Source organism: Nesoenas mayeri (genome assembly GCF_963082525.1).
Source record: "Nesoenas mayeri genome assembly, chromosome: 11".
Taxonomy (NCBI): Eukaryota; Metazoa; Chordata; class Aves; order Columbiformes; family Columbidae; genus Nesoenas; species Nesoenas mayeri.
The window spans coordinates 2606906-2620919 of NC_137563.1; the positions used below are offsets into that span (position 1 = coordinate 2606906).

Genomic DNA, 14014 nt, shown 5'->3' on the forward strand with positions numbered 1-14014 from the left:
CCAATCTGGAAGTTCAAACGAGACTTCACATTTCGTGCTGTGGTTCCAGTAATACATATTCAGAAGAAGAAATTTTGGATAATGTCAAGTGAGAAATCTTTAAAATGATCAATACATGAAAATAAACCAAAGTACAAAAAATACCTTGGTATTTTTTTTTAACAGAGTATGTCTACTGGTTTTGTGCCCAATGAATCGCAAAAAGTTAATTAAACATCACCTGCTTATGCTTAATTAAGCATGTTCTGCACACAGACTAAACCTTATAAGCGAATTGTGCTACTTGAGGATGCATGAACGATATGTTGCGTCAAGTCCTCAAGGAATATCTCTCTATCGTTAATCATGTTTCCTCAGACAACTGCAATTTTTCCTACTTGGAAATTAGATATGGGACAAACCCAGGAGTTTTGAGTGCTTTGAATATTTGTCCATAATATCCAGATGTCTGGCACCTCACTGAAGCAGTAGCTTCAATGGTTCTACTGAAAATCCCTGACAGATCCATAGTTTATGTGCAGATCATATTTATAGTCATATTCATATCTAGAGTGCTTCAGTTAGTCTACATATGCATGGCAAATGCACACATGGATACAGTACAAAGCATTTAAATAAAAGCTTTCTTAGCCTTTTATATTGGTCCATGCCGTAAATAATAACATATTTTATATGTGTTTATGCCATAAATCCAAATCCTGACTATCACAAGGAGAAGCAGATATATGACAGATAAAAGAGAAAGTGATAGTGAATTTATGTAGTAGCTTTTTTTCTCTTACCATAATTAATTGCTTATTAAAATCATATCCATAGACAGAAAATTGACAGAAAATCTCATTTCTGCTTTGAAAATCATTATAACATATACTTGTATATCTATTTCTACTTACAAACAAGTTCTATGAGGTACCATCTGGGAAGCTCTTGCACTCTCTTGCTAAGAAGAGTACAAAATACAAATGCAAATTCTACTTTCTATCAATTGTAATTTAATAATCGGGAAGGGTAAAAGAATAATTAAATCCTATTACAGTACCTCTTAAATTAATACCTTTTTGCAGTAAATTTTTTACCATTAGATTTTATATTTGAGAGAGAATGAGCACACAAATTGCTCTAGCTAAAATGAACTCTAAGGCACAACCATTTAAAAATATTATTGAGAATCAAAATAACATAAGCACAAACAAATACTTCACAAACTATGCCATGAAAGTATTCATTTACTTTCAGAAAACAAATACTGATAGTGTCCTCTGGAAAAAAACATTTAAAGTGTAATAAGCCAGCTAATGAATGTATTTCATTCTCCTGGAGAAGCTGCAGCTCATGGCCTGGATGAGTGTATCTGCGATGGATAAAGAACCGGGCCCAAAAAGTTGTGGTGAACAGGGCCAAATCCAGTTAGCGGCCGGTCACAAGTGGTGTTCCACAGGGCTCAGTATTGGGGCCAGTTCTGTTTAGACTCTTTATCAGTGATCTGGATGAGGGGATTGAGTGCACCCTTAGTAAGTCTGCAGATGACACTAAATTGGGAGGGCGTGTTGATCTGCAGGAGGGTAGGAAGGCCATACAGAGGGATCTGGACCAGCTGGATCATTGGGCAGAGGCCAGTTGTACGAGGTTTAACAAGGCCAAGCGCTGGGTTCTGCACTTAGGTTGTATGCTACAGGCTCGGAGAAGAGTGGCTGGAAAGCTGCCTGGCAGAGAGGGATCTGGTGGTGTTGATTGACAGTGGCTGAATATGAGCCAGCAGTGTGCCCAGGTGGTCAAAAAGGTCAACAGCATCCTGGCTTGTATCAGGAATAGTGTGGCCAGCAGGACTAGGGAAGCGATTGTGCCACTGTACTCGGCGCTGGTGAGGCCACACCTAGAATACTGTGTTCAGTTTTGGGCCCTTCATCATAAGAAAGACACTGAGGTGCTAAAGAGAGTGCAGAGGAGAGCGATGAAGCTGGGGAGGAGCCTGGAGCACAAGTCTTATGAGGAATGGTTGAGGGAGCTGGGGCTGTTTAGCCTGGAAAAAAGGAGGCTGAGGGGAAACCTTATCGCTGCTTACAGCTACCTGAAAGGAGGTTGTAGTATGGATGGTGCTGGTCTCTTCTCCCAAGGAGAAAGTGATAGGACAAAGAGGAAATGGCCTCAAGTTGTGCCAGGGGAGGTTTAGACTGGATATTAGGAAAAAATTCTTCACAGAAAGGGTTGTCAGGTGTTGGAACGGACTGCCCAGGGAAGTTGTAGCGTCACCATCCCTGGAGGTGTTTTAAAGGCTTTTAGGTCACGGTTTAGTGCTAGAGTTGGTTAGGTTACAATCAGACTTGATGATCCTGGGGGTTTCTTTCAACTGAAACGATTCTACAATTCTATGATACTATTGCAATGACTCACCGAATGCAGGCATGCGCTAATAGCACCAGGAAAGTTTTCCAAAATACTGTATGATTGACCATTATGTTTTTAGTATTTTCTTGCTTTAAGAAGCACAGACATTAACTTATTACATCCCAGAACAAAAGAACAAATTACATTAGATACCATTAAACACTGTCTTGTAAGCAATGATGAGAGCATTTTTCTTGGCCTTGAGTCATCTGCAAAGGTCACTTGAATTCATAACTGGATGCTCCAAATTTAATTAATTAGAAACACAAGTTAGTGAAATTTGGAAGTTTCATTTTGTTTAGACTTATTCTCCATCCAAGTCTTTTCCACCCCCTCTTTCCATGTTTGAGATTCCACATACTTTAACTTAAGTCAATTCTGCCTAGGAAAGGGTGTTTCACAAATACGTTCCTCATGAGCGCTTAACTGTCAGTGCCAGCCTCCCTAACACTAAAAATCATGAACAGACTTGGTTTTTATCCAACTTAAGTGCACAAACAGGCCACAAGGAATAAAATGCTGTAAATATTATGCAAAATTTAGTATTATAAACCATTTAGCATATTTTATAAAATCAGCATTAGATATACTGTTAGCTATTTTTTTAAAAGGAAATGTGAACATTAAATAATATTAATAACTAGCTTCTGGACATTTGCTTTTCTTTCCTTTTTCTTTCCTTTACTGCTTATTGCCTTCTTTCCAGCATTTAGAATACTACAGAAACTGGGAAACTAAAGCACATATCAACTGACTGTATTTTACATACACTGGACAGAATTTCAGGTCTGTAGGAAACTTCATTCACTACAGGAATTTCAAGCTACATTTGATACACTGACCATGCAACCATATAGAATTGTTTGGAATTTCATGCTGATTTTATAGAAATTATGGTTGGTTTCAATTTTCTATGCCCATTTTCATGGTTGGGTTTGGGAGGTTTTTTTCCTCTTTATGGATTTAATCTGATTTCTTTCCCAGTTACTTTGTGGTATATTCCAGTCTTCTCTTTAACCTCTTCTGAACTTCTATGTGGATGCTTCACATAAAGTAACTGAAAAGCATAGTTTACGTTTTCATTTTTAAACCAAGGATATTTAAGACCTTGTTAAAGTTTGGCCTTCTGAAATTCTCATCATCAGTATCTGTCCATTTAAGCATGTCTTTAAAGTAATTTTGGTTATTAGATTATTAAAAGAGGATTTCAATGAAGCACTCTACATAGAAGAATTTTCTCTTTTCCATCTGAGCTTGGTGACTTTTTTCTTTTCATGAACAGAGATTGAAAGAATTAGAACTTTTTACTTCCAAAGGAAGATTTTGGCTCTTTCTAATTTTTCAGCAGTATCCGGTGCTACATAAACTAACACTTAGAAACTGGCAAAGACAAATCTCACTTGTGTGTTCAGCCATTTTCTCTATTTCTGTGCTGGTTTTTTTCTGAAAATATTTTAACTTACTATACCTCTCCTGCCTCACTGAAGCAACTACCTTAGGATAAAATCCTGGCTCTACTGAGTTAGCTGAAATCTCACTATTCACTTTAATGATGACGGAATTTTTTGCCTTTATGTATAAAATGGTCTACAAACATAACATAGTAGGTTCACTTCTATTACCATTCTTCTGTGGATATAGAGATTAACTTTCTTCCAATGAACCAGCTAACAAGAATTAGTATGAGCACTGAAGCTCAGCTACACTTAGGTTCACAGTAGAGGGGCAATGAAACTAATACATGTTAATTTGGTTCATGTCTAAAGGCAGTCAAAAATTGTATACTAGAACATACACTCTCTAGCCTTGGTGAGTTTTCCTTAATTACCATCCTTATAAAGCTAATTTTCAGTGTATATTACTGTTTCGTTGTTGATTTTAATACCACCGATTATTCATCAGAAGCAAAGCTCTTCCTGCATTTATAGCAAATGAGATTATTGGGTTACTTTCCAGTACACAAAATGTTCCTGGCTAGTCTTATTAAAGACGTTGTGGTGACGCAGAATTTCAAAAAAAAAAACAGACAAACAAAAGAGGGTTTAAAAAAATAGAAGAAAAAAAATAGAAGAAACACGAAATACATATAGTTGGCCAAAATTCTGGTTGAACAGTTTCATCACCTCTTGACACCTACTGATGGCTTAGGTTCCTATATGCAACAATGCATCCTAGTGTCTATTTACCATGATGTAATTTCTCTTACAATGATCGAATGCCAGGAATACAGACAAAATACAGACCAATATTACTATAATGTCATAGAGCGTCGTATAATGTGATATCTTAATAGAGATACTGAAAGAAAGTGAAAGAAAGAGGGGAAAAATACAATTTACTTGCTCTATTTTATGGATTTATAATTTTATTCTTTGCTCTATCCTTTAGGAATTTCCTGTTTTGGTGCTATAATGATGATATAATATAAAAGTTCATTTTTATATTTAAATATGAAATAGTAATTGGTAGATACCATGTCTCTTTGATCTCAAAATTTGTATTGAGTGTTTATATATCATGCTGAGTATTAACTAGCTAGCTCATCAAAGAATTAGGGCTTTGAGAATTATGTAGCGCATCATAGGTGTGCAGGAAAAAGCTGGTCACCTTATAAATCTTGTACGTTCAGAAGCACCTTGTAGAACAGTTATAGTACTGAAATCTCTGTTTGTATTAAATTGAATATTACTCAAAAATAATTCTTCCTGGTCTGTGAGAAACCTCCGATGTTGGATACTAAATCTAAGCATGCGACTCAACTGCAATGCTGATGCAGATAACCTAATATACTTTCTGTGTATAACAAAACAAGTGAGTTCCATACAAGAGACTATATACTGAAAGATCATACATCAAATTCTCAGCTAAAATCAGCTATCACCGTTCTAACTACACAGTGAAGTCTTACTTTTCCCAGGTTGCTAAAAATTGTATTTCCATTTTCTATGTCATTTATTTAATTTAAATTAAAAATATACAACGAATAGCAGCAATACTACATTTCTGAAGTGAACAGAAGAAATACCGAGGCATAGCCTTCAGAGGAAGAAAAGGGAGTTTACAGTATGCTGTCTTATTGCTTAAGGAACTTGTGTCATGTGTCTTAATACAGAGAGAGGAACTCGGTGATTAATCACTTGCACATCAAATACAAAAGTGCACGTGAGATGCTGCCTCAGAGACTGAAATCGCATAAATGCCTTGCTGAAAATGGAGAAAATCATGGTTCGGTTCTCCTTCAGGGACACATAAAGACACATCGGAAGAGACATGACGTAGAACTGGGAACAGAAAACTGAGTGCATGCAGTTTATGATTGGCCATTTAACTCTGAGATAGATTTGTTCTGAGCAAAGAATCCAGAATGCACAAGCTCTGTTTCCACTGAACCCTCCGTGGTCTTATTTTCTCTCTTTAACATTGCTAATATCACAACATTTTTAAAGTGACATAGTTATTGGAGAGTTCACTAAACTTGATGAAGAGATGCACAGACAGAGTATCTTTAGAAAAGCGCCATTCAAAGACCTAAAACATTCTTTGGATTTCAAATTACCTCTGAGTTAGAGTGTCAAATACTACTTATGTGAGAGTTCGTCCTAATTCTGGTGGTACATAATTGCTTAAAATTCTGAAAAGCACATAAAAGCATAGCAAATAGTACTGAATACACATAACAATTTCTGAATCTCAAATTATCTGTCTTTAATTAAAATGCATTGCCTTGTAGGCACAATGGGATTTTTAAAAATAAGATGAAAAAACACATAAAGACTTGAATACAATAAAGCTATCGCATGTAGAGCCCAAGTAGAATGAAACTTTGAGAGATAACATTTTATTTTGCCATTCAGATTAGCTATACAGTAGGCTTATAAAATATTTGTACATCCCCAGCTTCTATCTTCTACTAAATTCTATATGGATAGTGCAAAGTTTCCACATGACAGACATTTATGTCTCAACTGAGAATAAAGTAGAAAAACTACCACCAAAAACTAAAATGAAATAATTGCCACAAGTTAGTATGAATGTCACCATCTACTTCATGGGGAAAGAAAAAAAAGCTAAAAAACCATGTAAAAATTCTAGCAATAATACAGCCTTGGACAAAAGCTTTTGGCATTTCCTTTTTAAAAGCAGTAGTATTTCTTACTACTGTAACTTCAGCCAACATCCGCTTACTCAAAGAAATCTCAATTTCTATTAGCACGAATTGTTTTAAAAAGCCATTTTGAATCTTTCCGTTTTTTAGTCCTGTATAAATAGAAAACTCAAACATGGATTTTTGTTTTTTAAAAAAACCCTCTCCTTAAGTTAATGGCCAGCAGAGGCAAAAGAACAAATGGATATAAGCTGTCGCTGAAAAAATGCAGATTGCAAATTACTACAGAGTCTCTAGCCATTAAAATAAATCAAACTCTGGAACAGCCTTCAGCGGAAACACTGGGGGCAAAGAAATAACAACTCCAATTTAGTATTGGCAAAGTCTATGAAAAGAGAATTATCTGATGCAATTCCCAGGCTAGCAGAGCACTGGACTTGATGACCCAGAGATCCCTTCCACTGTTATGTTTTTTGTTTGGCTAGATGCAGATGTTCATCTGTTTTTCAGCCTTGCTGTGGTTTTTCTAAAGTGTAATTTAAATGAAAGTTAATATAATTTTTGTAAGTTTCAGTTAGAAATTACTCTTTGTAAGACTTGTTGCTAGGCCTGCAGCAGAGTGAAACTTGTCAAAGAATTCTGAAAGCTTGACTTAAAGTTGGCTTAGCATTGTAGAGAAGCACAGCAGTGTAAGTGTTCAGAGATGAATGCCCAGCAGGGCACGGACCATGAGAGGAGACAGCTGATCTACTGGTAGGGAAAATAGGAAGAAAAAGAAATACAGGCTAGGGTGAGTGTCAGGAGGATGGAGCCAGGCTCTTCTTGGTGACAACCAGTGACAGGACAAGGGGTAATGGGTTCAAACTGGAATACAAAAGGTTCCACTTAAATATGAGAAGAAACTTCTTCCTGGTGAAGGTGTCAGAGCCTGGCCCAGGCTGCCCAGGGGGTTGTGGAATCTCCTTCTGTGCAGACATTCCAACCCGCCTGGACACCTTCCTGTGTAACCTCATCTGGGTGTTCCTGCTCCATGGGGGGATTGCACTGGATGAGCTTTCCAGGGTCCTTCCAACCCCTGACACTGGGATTCTGTGACTGATATATCAGTAATATCAAGGAAGAACACAGAACAGTAAAGCAAGCAAAGGACATCAGGATACTAAAAAAAACTATAGGGAAGGAGAAATATCCTAGATATTTCATGCCTTTCTAAAATTAAATAATGAAAAATTATTATCGTGTGTGGTGGCTGTGAAGAGTCAATACAAACTTGAAAGAGAAGAGAAGGAAATGTTTTGTTCAAGAGGAAGGTCATCTTCCAGGCAACAATCTAACACGAGCCTCTCTTTCCTCCTACTTCGCTTTCCTCCCCCATGCTTCAGATATTGGAATTTGCCAAGAGCTGGCTGGCTTCGGAAGGCCTCACTGGAGAACGAGTCACAGTACAGATGCTACTGCACACAGTTCTGTAGGTGGCTCAGTGTGGAAGAAAATACCTCAAATTCAGAAATCTAAGCTATTGCTTAAAAGAATAATAATATTCAAGCTTGAAAACAACCTGATGTTCCTTAATAACTTGCACCATCCTCCTGCCTTTGCTCAGTTATTTGTTTGTTTGTTTTATTAACATAAGAATATGTTCTTATGTTGCAGGTAACTTAAATGTGTCATAGTGGCTACAGAAAGCTATTGCAGATATACATCAGCAAGATGAAAATCGCGTAATTTGCAGAAAACAACTCTAAATGTTTTTGGGTTTGAATAAATAAGTTCTCAGAGCAGCTTTTAATGATTTTCAAATACACGTATCTTTACAGCTCTCATCAGTCATAAAAGCACACAAAGGTCAAACAAATACTTTATCTTATTTAAGACATCGTGGTCTGTTTTCTATCACTCACAAGTTCTAAGGTTTACACTCTTTCAAAGTGATGATACTGCTGCACAAGTCTTTAAAATAAAGGCTTTACACAAATTCTGTGAACATTGATGGCTATGCATATAATTCTCCCAAATGCACCCCGATAAAGACCTGCTGATTCTTCAAAAACAGAAAAATTATGTATACTAACATGGCAACTTCAATATATACCTAAAAATTTTAACTGGCTGTGTGGAGACATGATCACATAGAGATGATTTTTAAAGTCTAGCCCTTTCTTCACATGAATAAATACATGATTTTTCTGTTTTCTATGACTAGTTGCTGCAGATTTTGAGGAAAGGCAGAAGTATTACAGAACATGAGTTTAACTAAACCTCCTAAGTTGACACGGAAACAACCAACCATATTTCAGCCCTTACTGTGTCCCTTCACAGGTATTCTAGAAATCCGAACAGTGGCAGTCGGAATAGTGGCAATCAAAGGAGTGGAAAGTGAATACTTTCTGGCAATGAACAAGTCAGGAAGACTCTATGGAAAGGTATGGATGCAAACTTCTCTTCTGTGTACGGTCACCACATACAAGCTTAACGATAGATATTTGTAGATGTAGCGTCTGTATAGTTTGTATAAAATAGATTCCTAACAATTTAAAATGTATCCTGCACTTCTCCCATATGTTCTGTAGTAGACTTTTATGTCTATTTAATAAATTCCGTGCTTAGAGCTCATATATTTTTAAAAAATGTGGAATACTAAGGGGGGATAGACAAAGCTAAAATATTCAATATACATATTTCAGAATTCCTATTTATTAATTAAAAAATATTATTAATAAGTGGGGTTTATAGTGCATATTTTTCTCCTGTCTTAAAAAACCCTCGTACTTATTTTACTTTATTTTATTATCTACTCTCAACAGAAAGTATGCAATGAGGACTGCAACTTCATAGAACTGATTGAAGAGAACCATTATAATACTTATGCTTCTGCAAAATGGACACACAAAGGAAAGGAGATGTTTGTTACTTTAAACCACAAAGGGGTCCCCATGAAAGGTAAAAAAACAAAGAAAGAACACAGAGCATCCCACTTTCTTCCTCTGGCAATATCCTAATCACAAATGATCTATAAAGAACTGGTTCCAGCAGGAAGATTATTTTTAAGACGACTATTTGATGAGATATCAAGAGAGGCTGGAATACTACTGAGAAACTGAACAAGCTGGACTTGCGCATTTATGTTTATTTTTAAGAGACTACATGAAAAAGATTTGAAAATATACACAAAACCAGATTTACTAACTAAAAGTTGTAAAAAATTCTAAAGAGTTGTACAATCGTTATCTTAGTCATTGTAACTGGGTAGTTTCTTAAATTAATTTACCCCGAAGAATAAGCCATGACTTGATTATCTGATAATATTTTATTTAAGAAAAAAAAAACCTATCTGCTTCCTAAATATGGCTGCTATAATAATAATAAGCAGATGATAATGTTGTGTAAAATATGTCAGACTTTAAGGCTGCTGGAATGAGTTGTCAGATTATCAAGTCAGTAGTAAACGTGGAGGCTGAGCAGTATTTTAAATACTTCCCCCAAGAAACTGATATCCTATACATAAACTATATGTTCAGAAAAAAAATATATAATCTTGTAAATGTTTATTGTTGTATTCAGATAAAAGAGTTAGTTTGGAAAAACTAAGTTTACTCTACTACAAAATGTTCCTATCTATTAATGAAATAAATACCTAATGCTGCTCTAAAAGATGTTTCAAATAGTGTATGTAAAATAAGAATAGGAATTAATAATGTACTTCATCTCACTTTTCACAAATTAACATTTTATATAACGATGAAGCAAAAATTCAGACATATTAAGGTTTTTTATGTAACATTTCCTATCTTTTGTATAATTCCTGTTAGGGCATACAGCTTTCAATATTGTTTTTCTACCCTTATACATGCTTTTTCTGTTGTTACAGCATTAAACTTTATTTTAAGTTGTATTTGAACTTTATTGTTCTAAGTTATTTAAATGTTATTTATAAAAAAAAAATACTTATTAAGCTGCATCTGTTTCATATGCTTTTAATTCTAAAGGAATAACAAAATGGTCTGGCTGATGCATGAATTTTTTTGTGTGAGCAGACACAAAGACTAGTACACAACCCTCTTGCCAACATACATTGGATGGCAGACAAAAATGACAGCCCGCAGCAAATCGCACAATGGACATCTCAAAAGAAACAATGCAAAAATGTAAGAAATCTTTGCCACATACTCTTGCTAATTGAATTTCATAGCATGCTCAGAGTTACACCAGGTAAAAGAGGGTTACAGTTCCAGCAGGTACTGGGACTATTCCTCAGATGGTAGAACCTATTCTCATAGCTACAGGATATGTGAGAGCCTATATGAATAGTTTGAAACTTCAGCCAAAATCAATGTGGCCTGATGAAGAAAAGACATCTTAATTTTCTAGCTACTAAAGCGTTCAGCTAAGCCCTACACGACTAATGCATTACATAGTTTCATTCTGTTCAGTTTGTTTACAAGTTGTCTCGGCATTGTGATAATTGTGCTTAGATAAAGATCACAAAAAAATAGCTAAACCAGCTGCTAGATCACTGCGACAGAGTTAACTACTAATGGTCTTAAATGCTCTACTTTTCATTACATGTGTCTAGAGTCAGCCATTTTATCATACATGAGATACTTTCTAACTACACTCTCAGAAAACAGCAAGAACTCTTTTTAACAAATATTTCTTAAAAAAAAAACCAACAACTTGTTTAATAAATCCTGTAATTTGGAAAACATTTATGTGTAGATATAAATGGGACTAGGCAGAACAATTTGTCAATACAGCTGTATCAGTAAGCTCTCACTGTGATTTTGCTGGTTATCTATCACTCGTTACCGGGCACAAGATCAGAGCATCCCAACACGTAGGAAGTCAAGGAAGGGAGCCAGGAGCCCTGCGTGGTTAAACAGGGAACTGCTGGGGATGCTCAAGTGGAAGAGGAGAGTTGATAGACCATGGAAGGAGAGGCTGGCCACTTGGGGAGAACATAAGGCTGTTGTCAGAGGGTGTAGGGAGGCAACTAGGAAAGCTGAGGCCTCCTTAGAATTAAACCTGGCGAGAGGGGTCCGCCTGGACACCTTCCTATGTAACCTCATCTGGGTGTTCCTGCTCCAGCAGAGAGATTGGACTGGATGAGCTTTCGAGGTCCCTTCCAATCCCTGACATTCTGGGATTCTGTGTTCACGGAACGCAACAGACCATGTTCACTCAAACTCATGTTCACTGGGGGCTGCATCGGCCTTGCAGTTGCCTTCAAAGGGCTGAATGGAATTTTAGGACTGTATAAATGTAACTACTCTTACATTTATTAACACCCCTGCAATAGACTGTGCTGTCAAAGAAACTTTTTTGCTGATAACTCTCTGCACTACTTTCTGTGAATATATAGCTGTCTCTACCCACATTCATAGTGACTTGTGCTACGACACAGGACACCGTAGTGTCCTATGCACATTGCTATCTCTGTTCAGGCTTGCTAACCAGGTCAGCTTGTGTGTGTCTATAGAAGTTGCTGCGATATTGTTACACAGCATGAGACCTTTAGAGGAAAGGGAACATTTAGAAACCATGGACAGTCAATTCTAATGGAAGACAAGATATGTTAATATGGCTATACACCCTATTCTTATTCATTTAACAGAAAACTAGGCACCAAAGTGGATCCGGAGAAGCAACTAACTCCTCAGGGGTCATAAAAGAGAACAAGTGATTATTGAACAAAACTGTGAGCATCCTACAAGCCTAAGCAGTAAAGTAAGAACACAGAATAGGATACTAACAGGAAGAGCTAAAATATTAAGGCTTCTCCCTTTTATTTTATTGTCATAGGAAAAAATAAGTCATTAGATCTTGGAGAGAAACATCAAAATAACAATAGCTTCAGTGACTGGAGAAATTACTGTCATTAAAACAGACTCACTTAGGTCAGAAGTGTTATTATAATCAACAGCTGAGGTGATTTACTGAACCTGCTTCATAAATAATCAGTTCCTACTTGGGGAAAAAAAAGGCAAGGATGGCAAAAGTTGCTTTGTTATGGTTGGGGCAGAGGGAAGATAAAAAGGAGTAAGAGAAGATTGGTAGCATAAAATGATGGCTTTAGTTGTTTGACAGAAAAGAGTAACTTCAGGCAGGAAGAAGAGAGAAGCTGGCTAGTTTAAAGAAACAAAATGTTGGAAAACGTTCAGAAAGGGAGCAAGCTAGAAGCAATATTAGCACAAAAAGCTTGCAAAAAGATATTAGAATAGCAGCAATGAGAAAGAACAGCAGGCTGATATGAAAGAATAAAAGCCAAGATCTGACCTATGAGGACAGGGAAGACAAAGGGATAGAAGTTAAGAGGCTAGAATGCAAGACATACTGAAAATGGGAGCCACATGCCAGAGAAAGGAGTAGAAAAAAAGAGTAGATGTCATTAGTATTAGAGAAACTGACAAATCAAAACCAGCAGATTTTCCTCGATGGAGCATCAGCAGCTTCTTTATATATCTTGTAATATAGTTTACAGCTTAATCAAATGGAAGTATCAGCCTATTGGGAGGATATATATTTAGAGTCGATCAAAATCCACAGTTCATTTTTAATTGCTATAAAGTTTTGATTTTGTGCAAATCAAACTTTAAATCTTACTAATAAATTATGTTGACAATTAGATTCTGCAATGTACTAAAAGTTTCTTTCCAAAATGTATCAAGTAATGTGCAATATGTGTCTAAAAATATTTATAAGACTTACAGGCTGCTGCAGAACTGGCAGATGCACTGGCTTGTATGTTTGCAGTAGCATCTTTACTAGTATGATTTAAAGCTTTTGAGACTCCATTTCTTCCATATGCATTTCTTTGGATTGCAACCTGAGAATTAAAAAAAAAATAAAAATAGAGTTTATGTTAATTTTGAAAATCACTCCATTAGTATTCCAAATATAATAATAGAACTCTCTTTATTTCCTGTCTCCAATGTGCAAATCTTTGTGTCCATGGTCAACTTCAGGTTTGGGATCCCAGCCTGTTAACTGAAATAATTGCATTCATGTACTTGAAGTCAAGCAGGACACTTTTTGCTGTCTCCCTTCTGATTCTGCTTGGTTTTGCACAGGGGTGAATCTGACTCTGTGGTTGTTCCAGTTCTGGTAATTTAATACATTTGCATATGTTTTGTTGAGGTTGTGAATTATTCTGGCAGCAATATATAATTTACTTTATTCAGTGGTTTTCAATATTCGTTCCAGCAGAATTTTGCACAGCTCCCATACCATAAGTTCCATGTAGATACAGAATCTATGCCGTAGCAGCAGCCTCCTACTTTCTTCAGATTTTTTTCTGGTCTGACTAAATTTCAGTTAATTCTATCCATTATCTATTTATAGTGGTTACACATTACAGAGTATACTGTGGGTATACCCAGCTCTTCCAAGTTAAAGGCTCATTTGCGATTTGATGCATACAGAACTCTGAAGTATGTAAACCTTCTCTAAATTAAATTTCTCGGGGCAATCTTTTTCTACGTACAATTTTCTCTGTAACTAAAAAGAAAATTCTGCCCAACAAACAGT

General features: G+C 36.2%; 1 protein-coding gene across 1 annotated transcript in view; it reads left to right on the plus strand.

Annotated features, from left to right (window-relative positions):
• The window catches only part of FGF7 (fibroblast growth factor 7), a gene marked incomplete at both ends in the record, with an annotated part of 28474 nt that extends 18985 nt beyond the window's left edge, over nt 1-9489 (plus strand). The window contains 2 exons of the mRNA XM_080351133.1: nt 8810-8913; nt 9295-9489. Of these exons, the coding sequence (XP_080207259.1) occupies nt 8810-8913; nt 9295-9489 (299 nt within the window). The remainder of the gene's footprint in view (nt 1-8809; nt 8914-9294) is intronic.
• Nucleotides 9490-14014: the final 4525 nt, after the last annotated feature.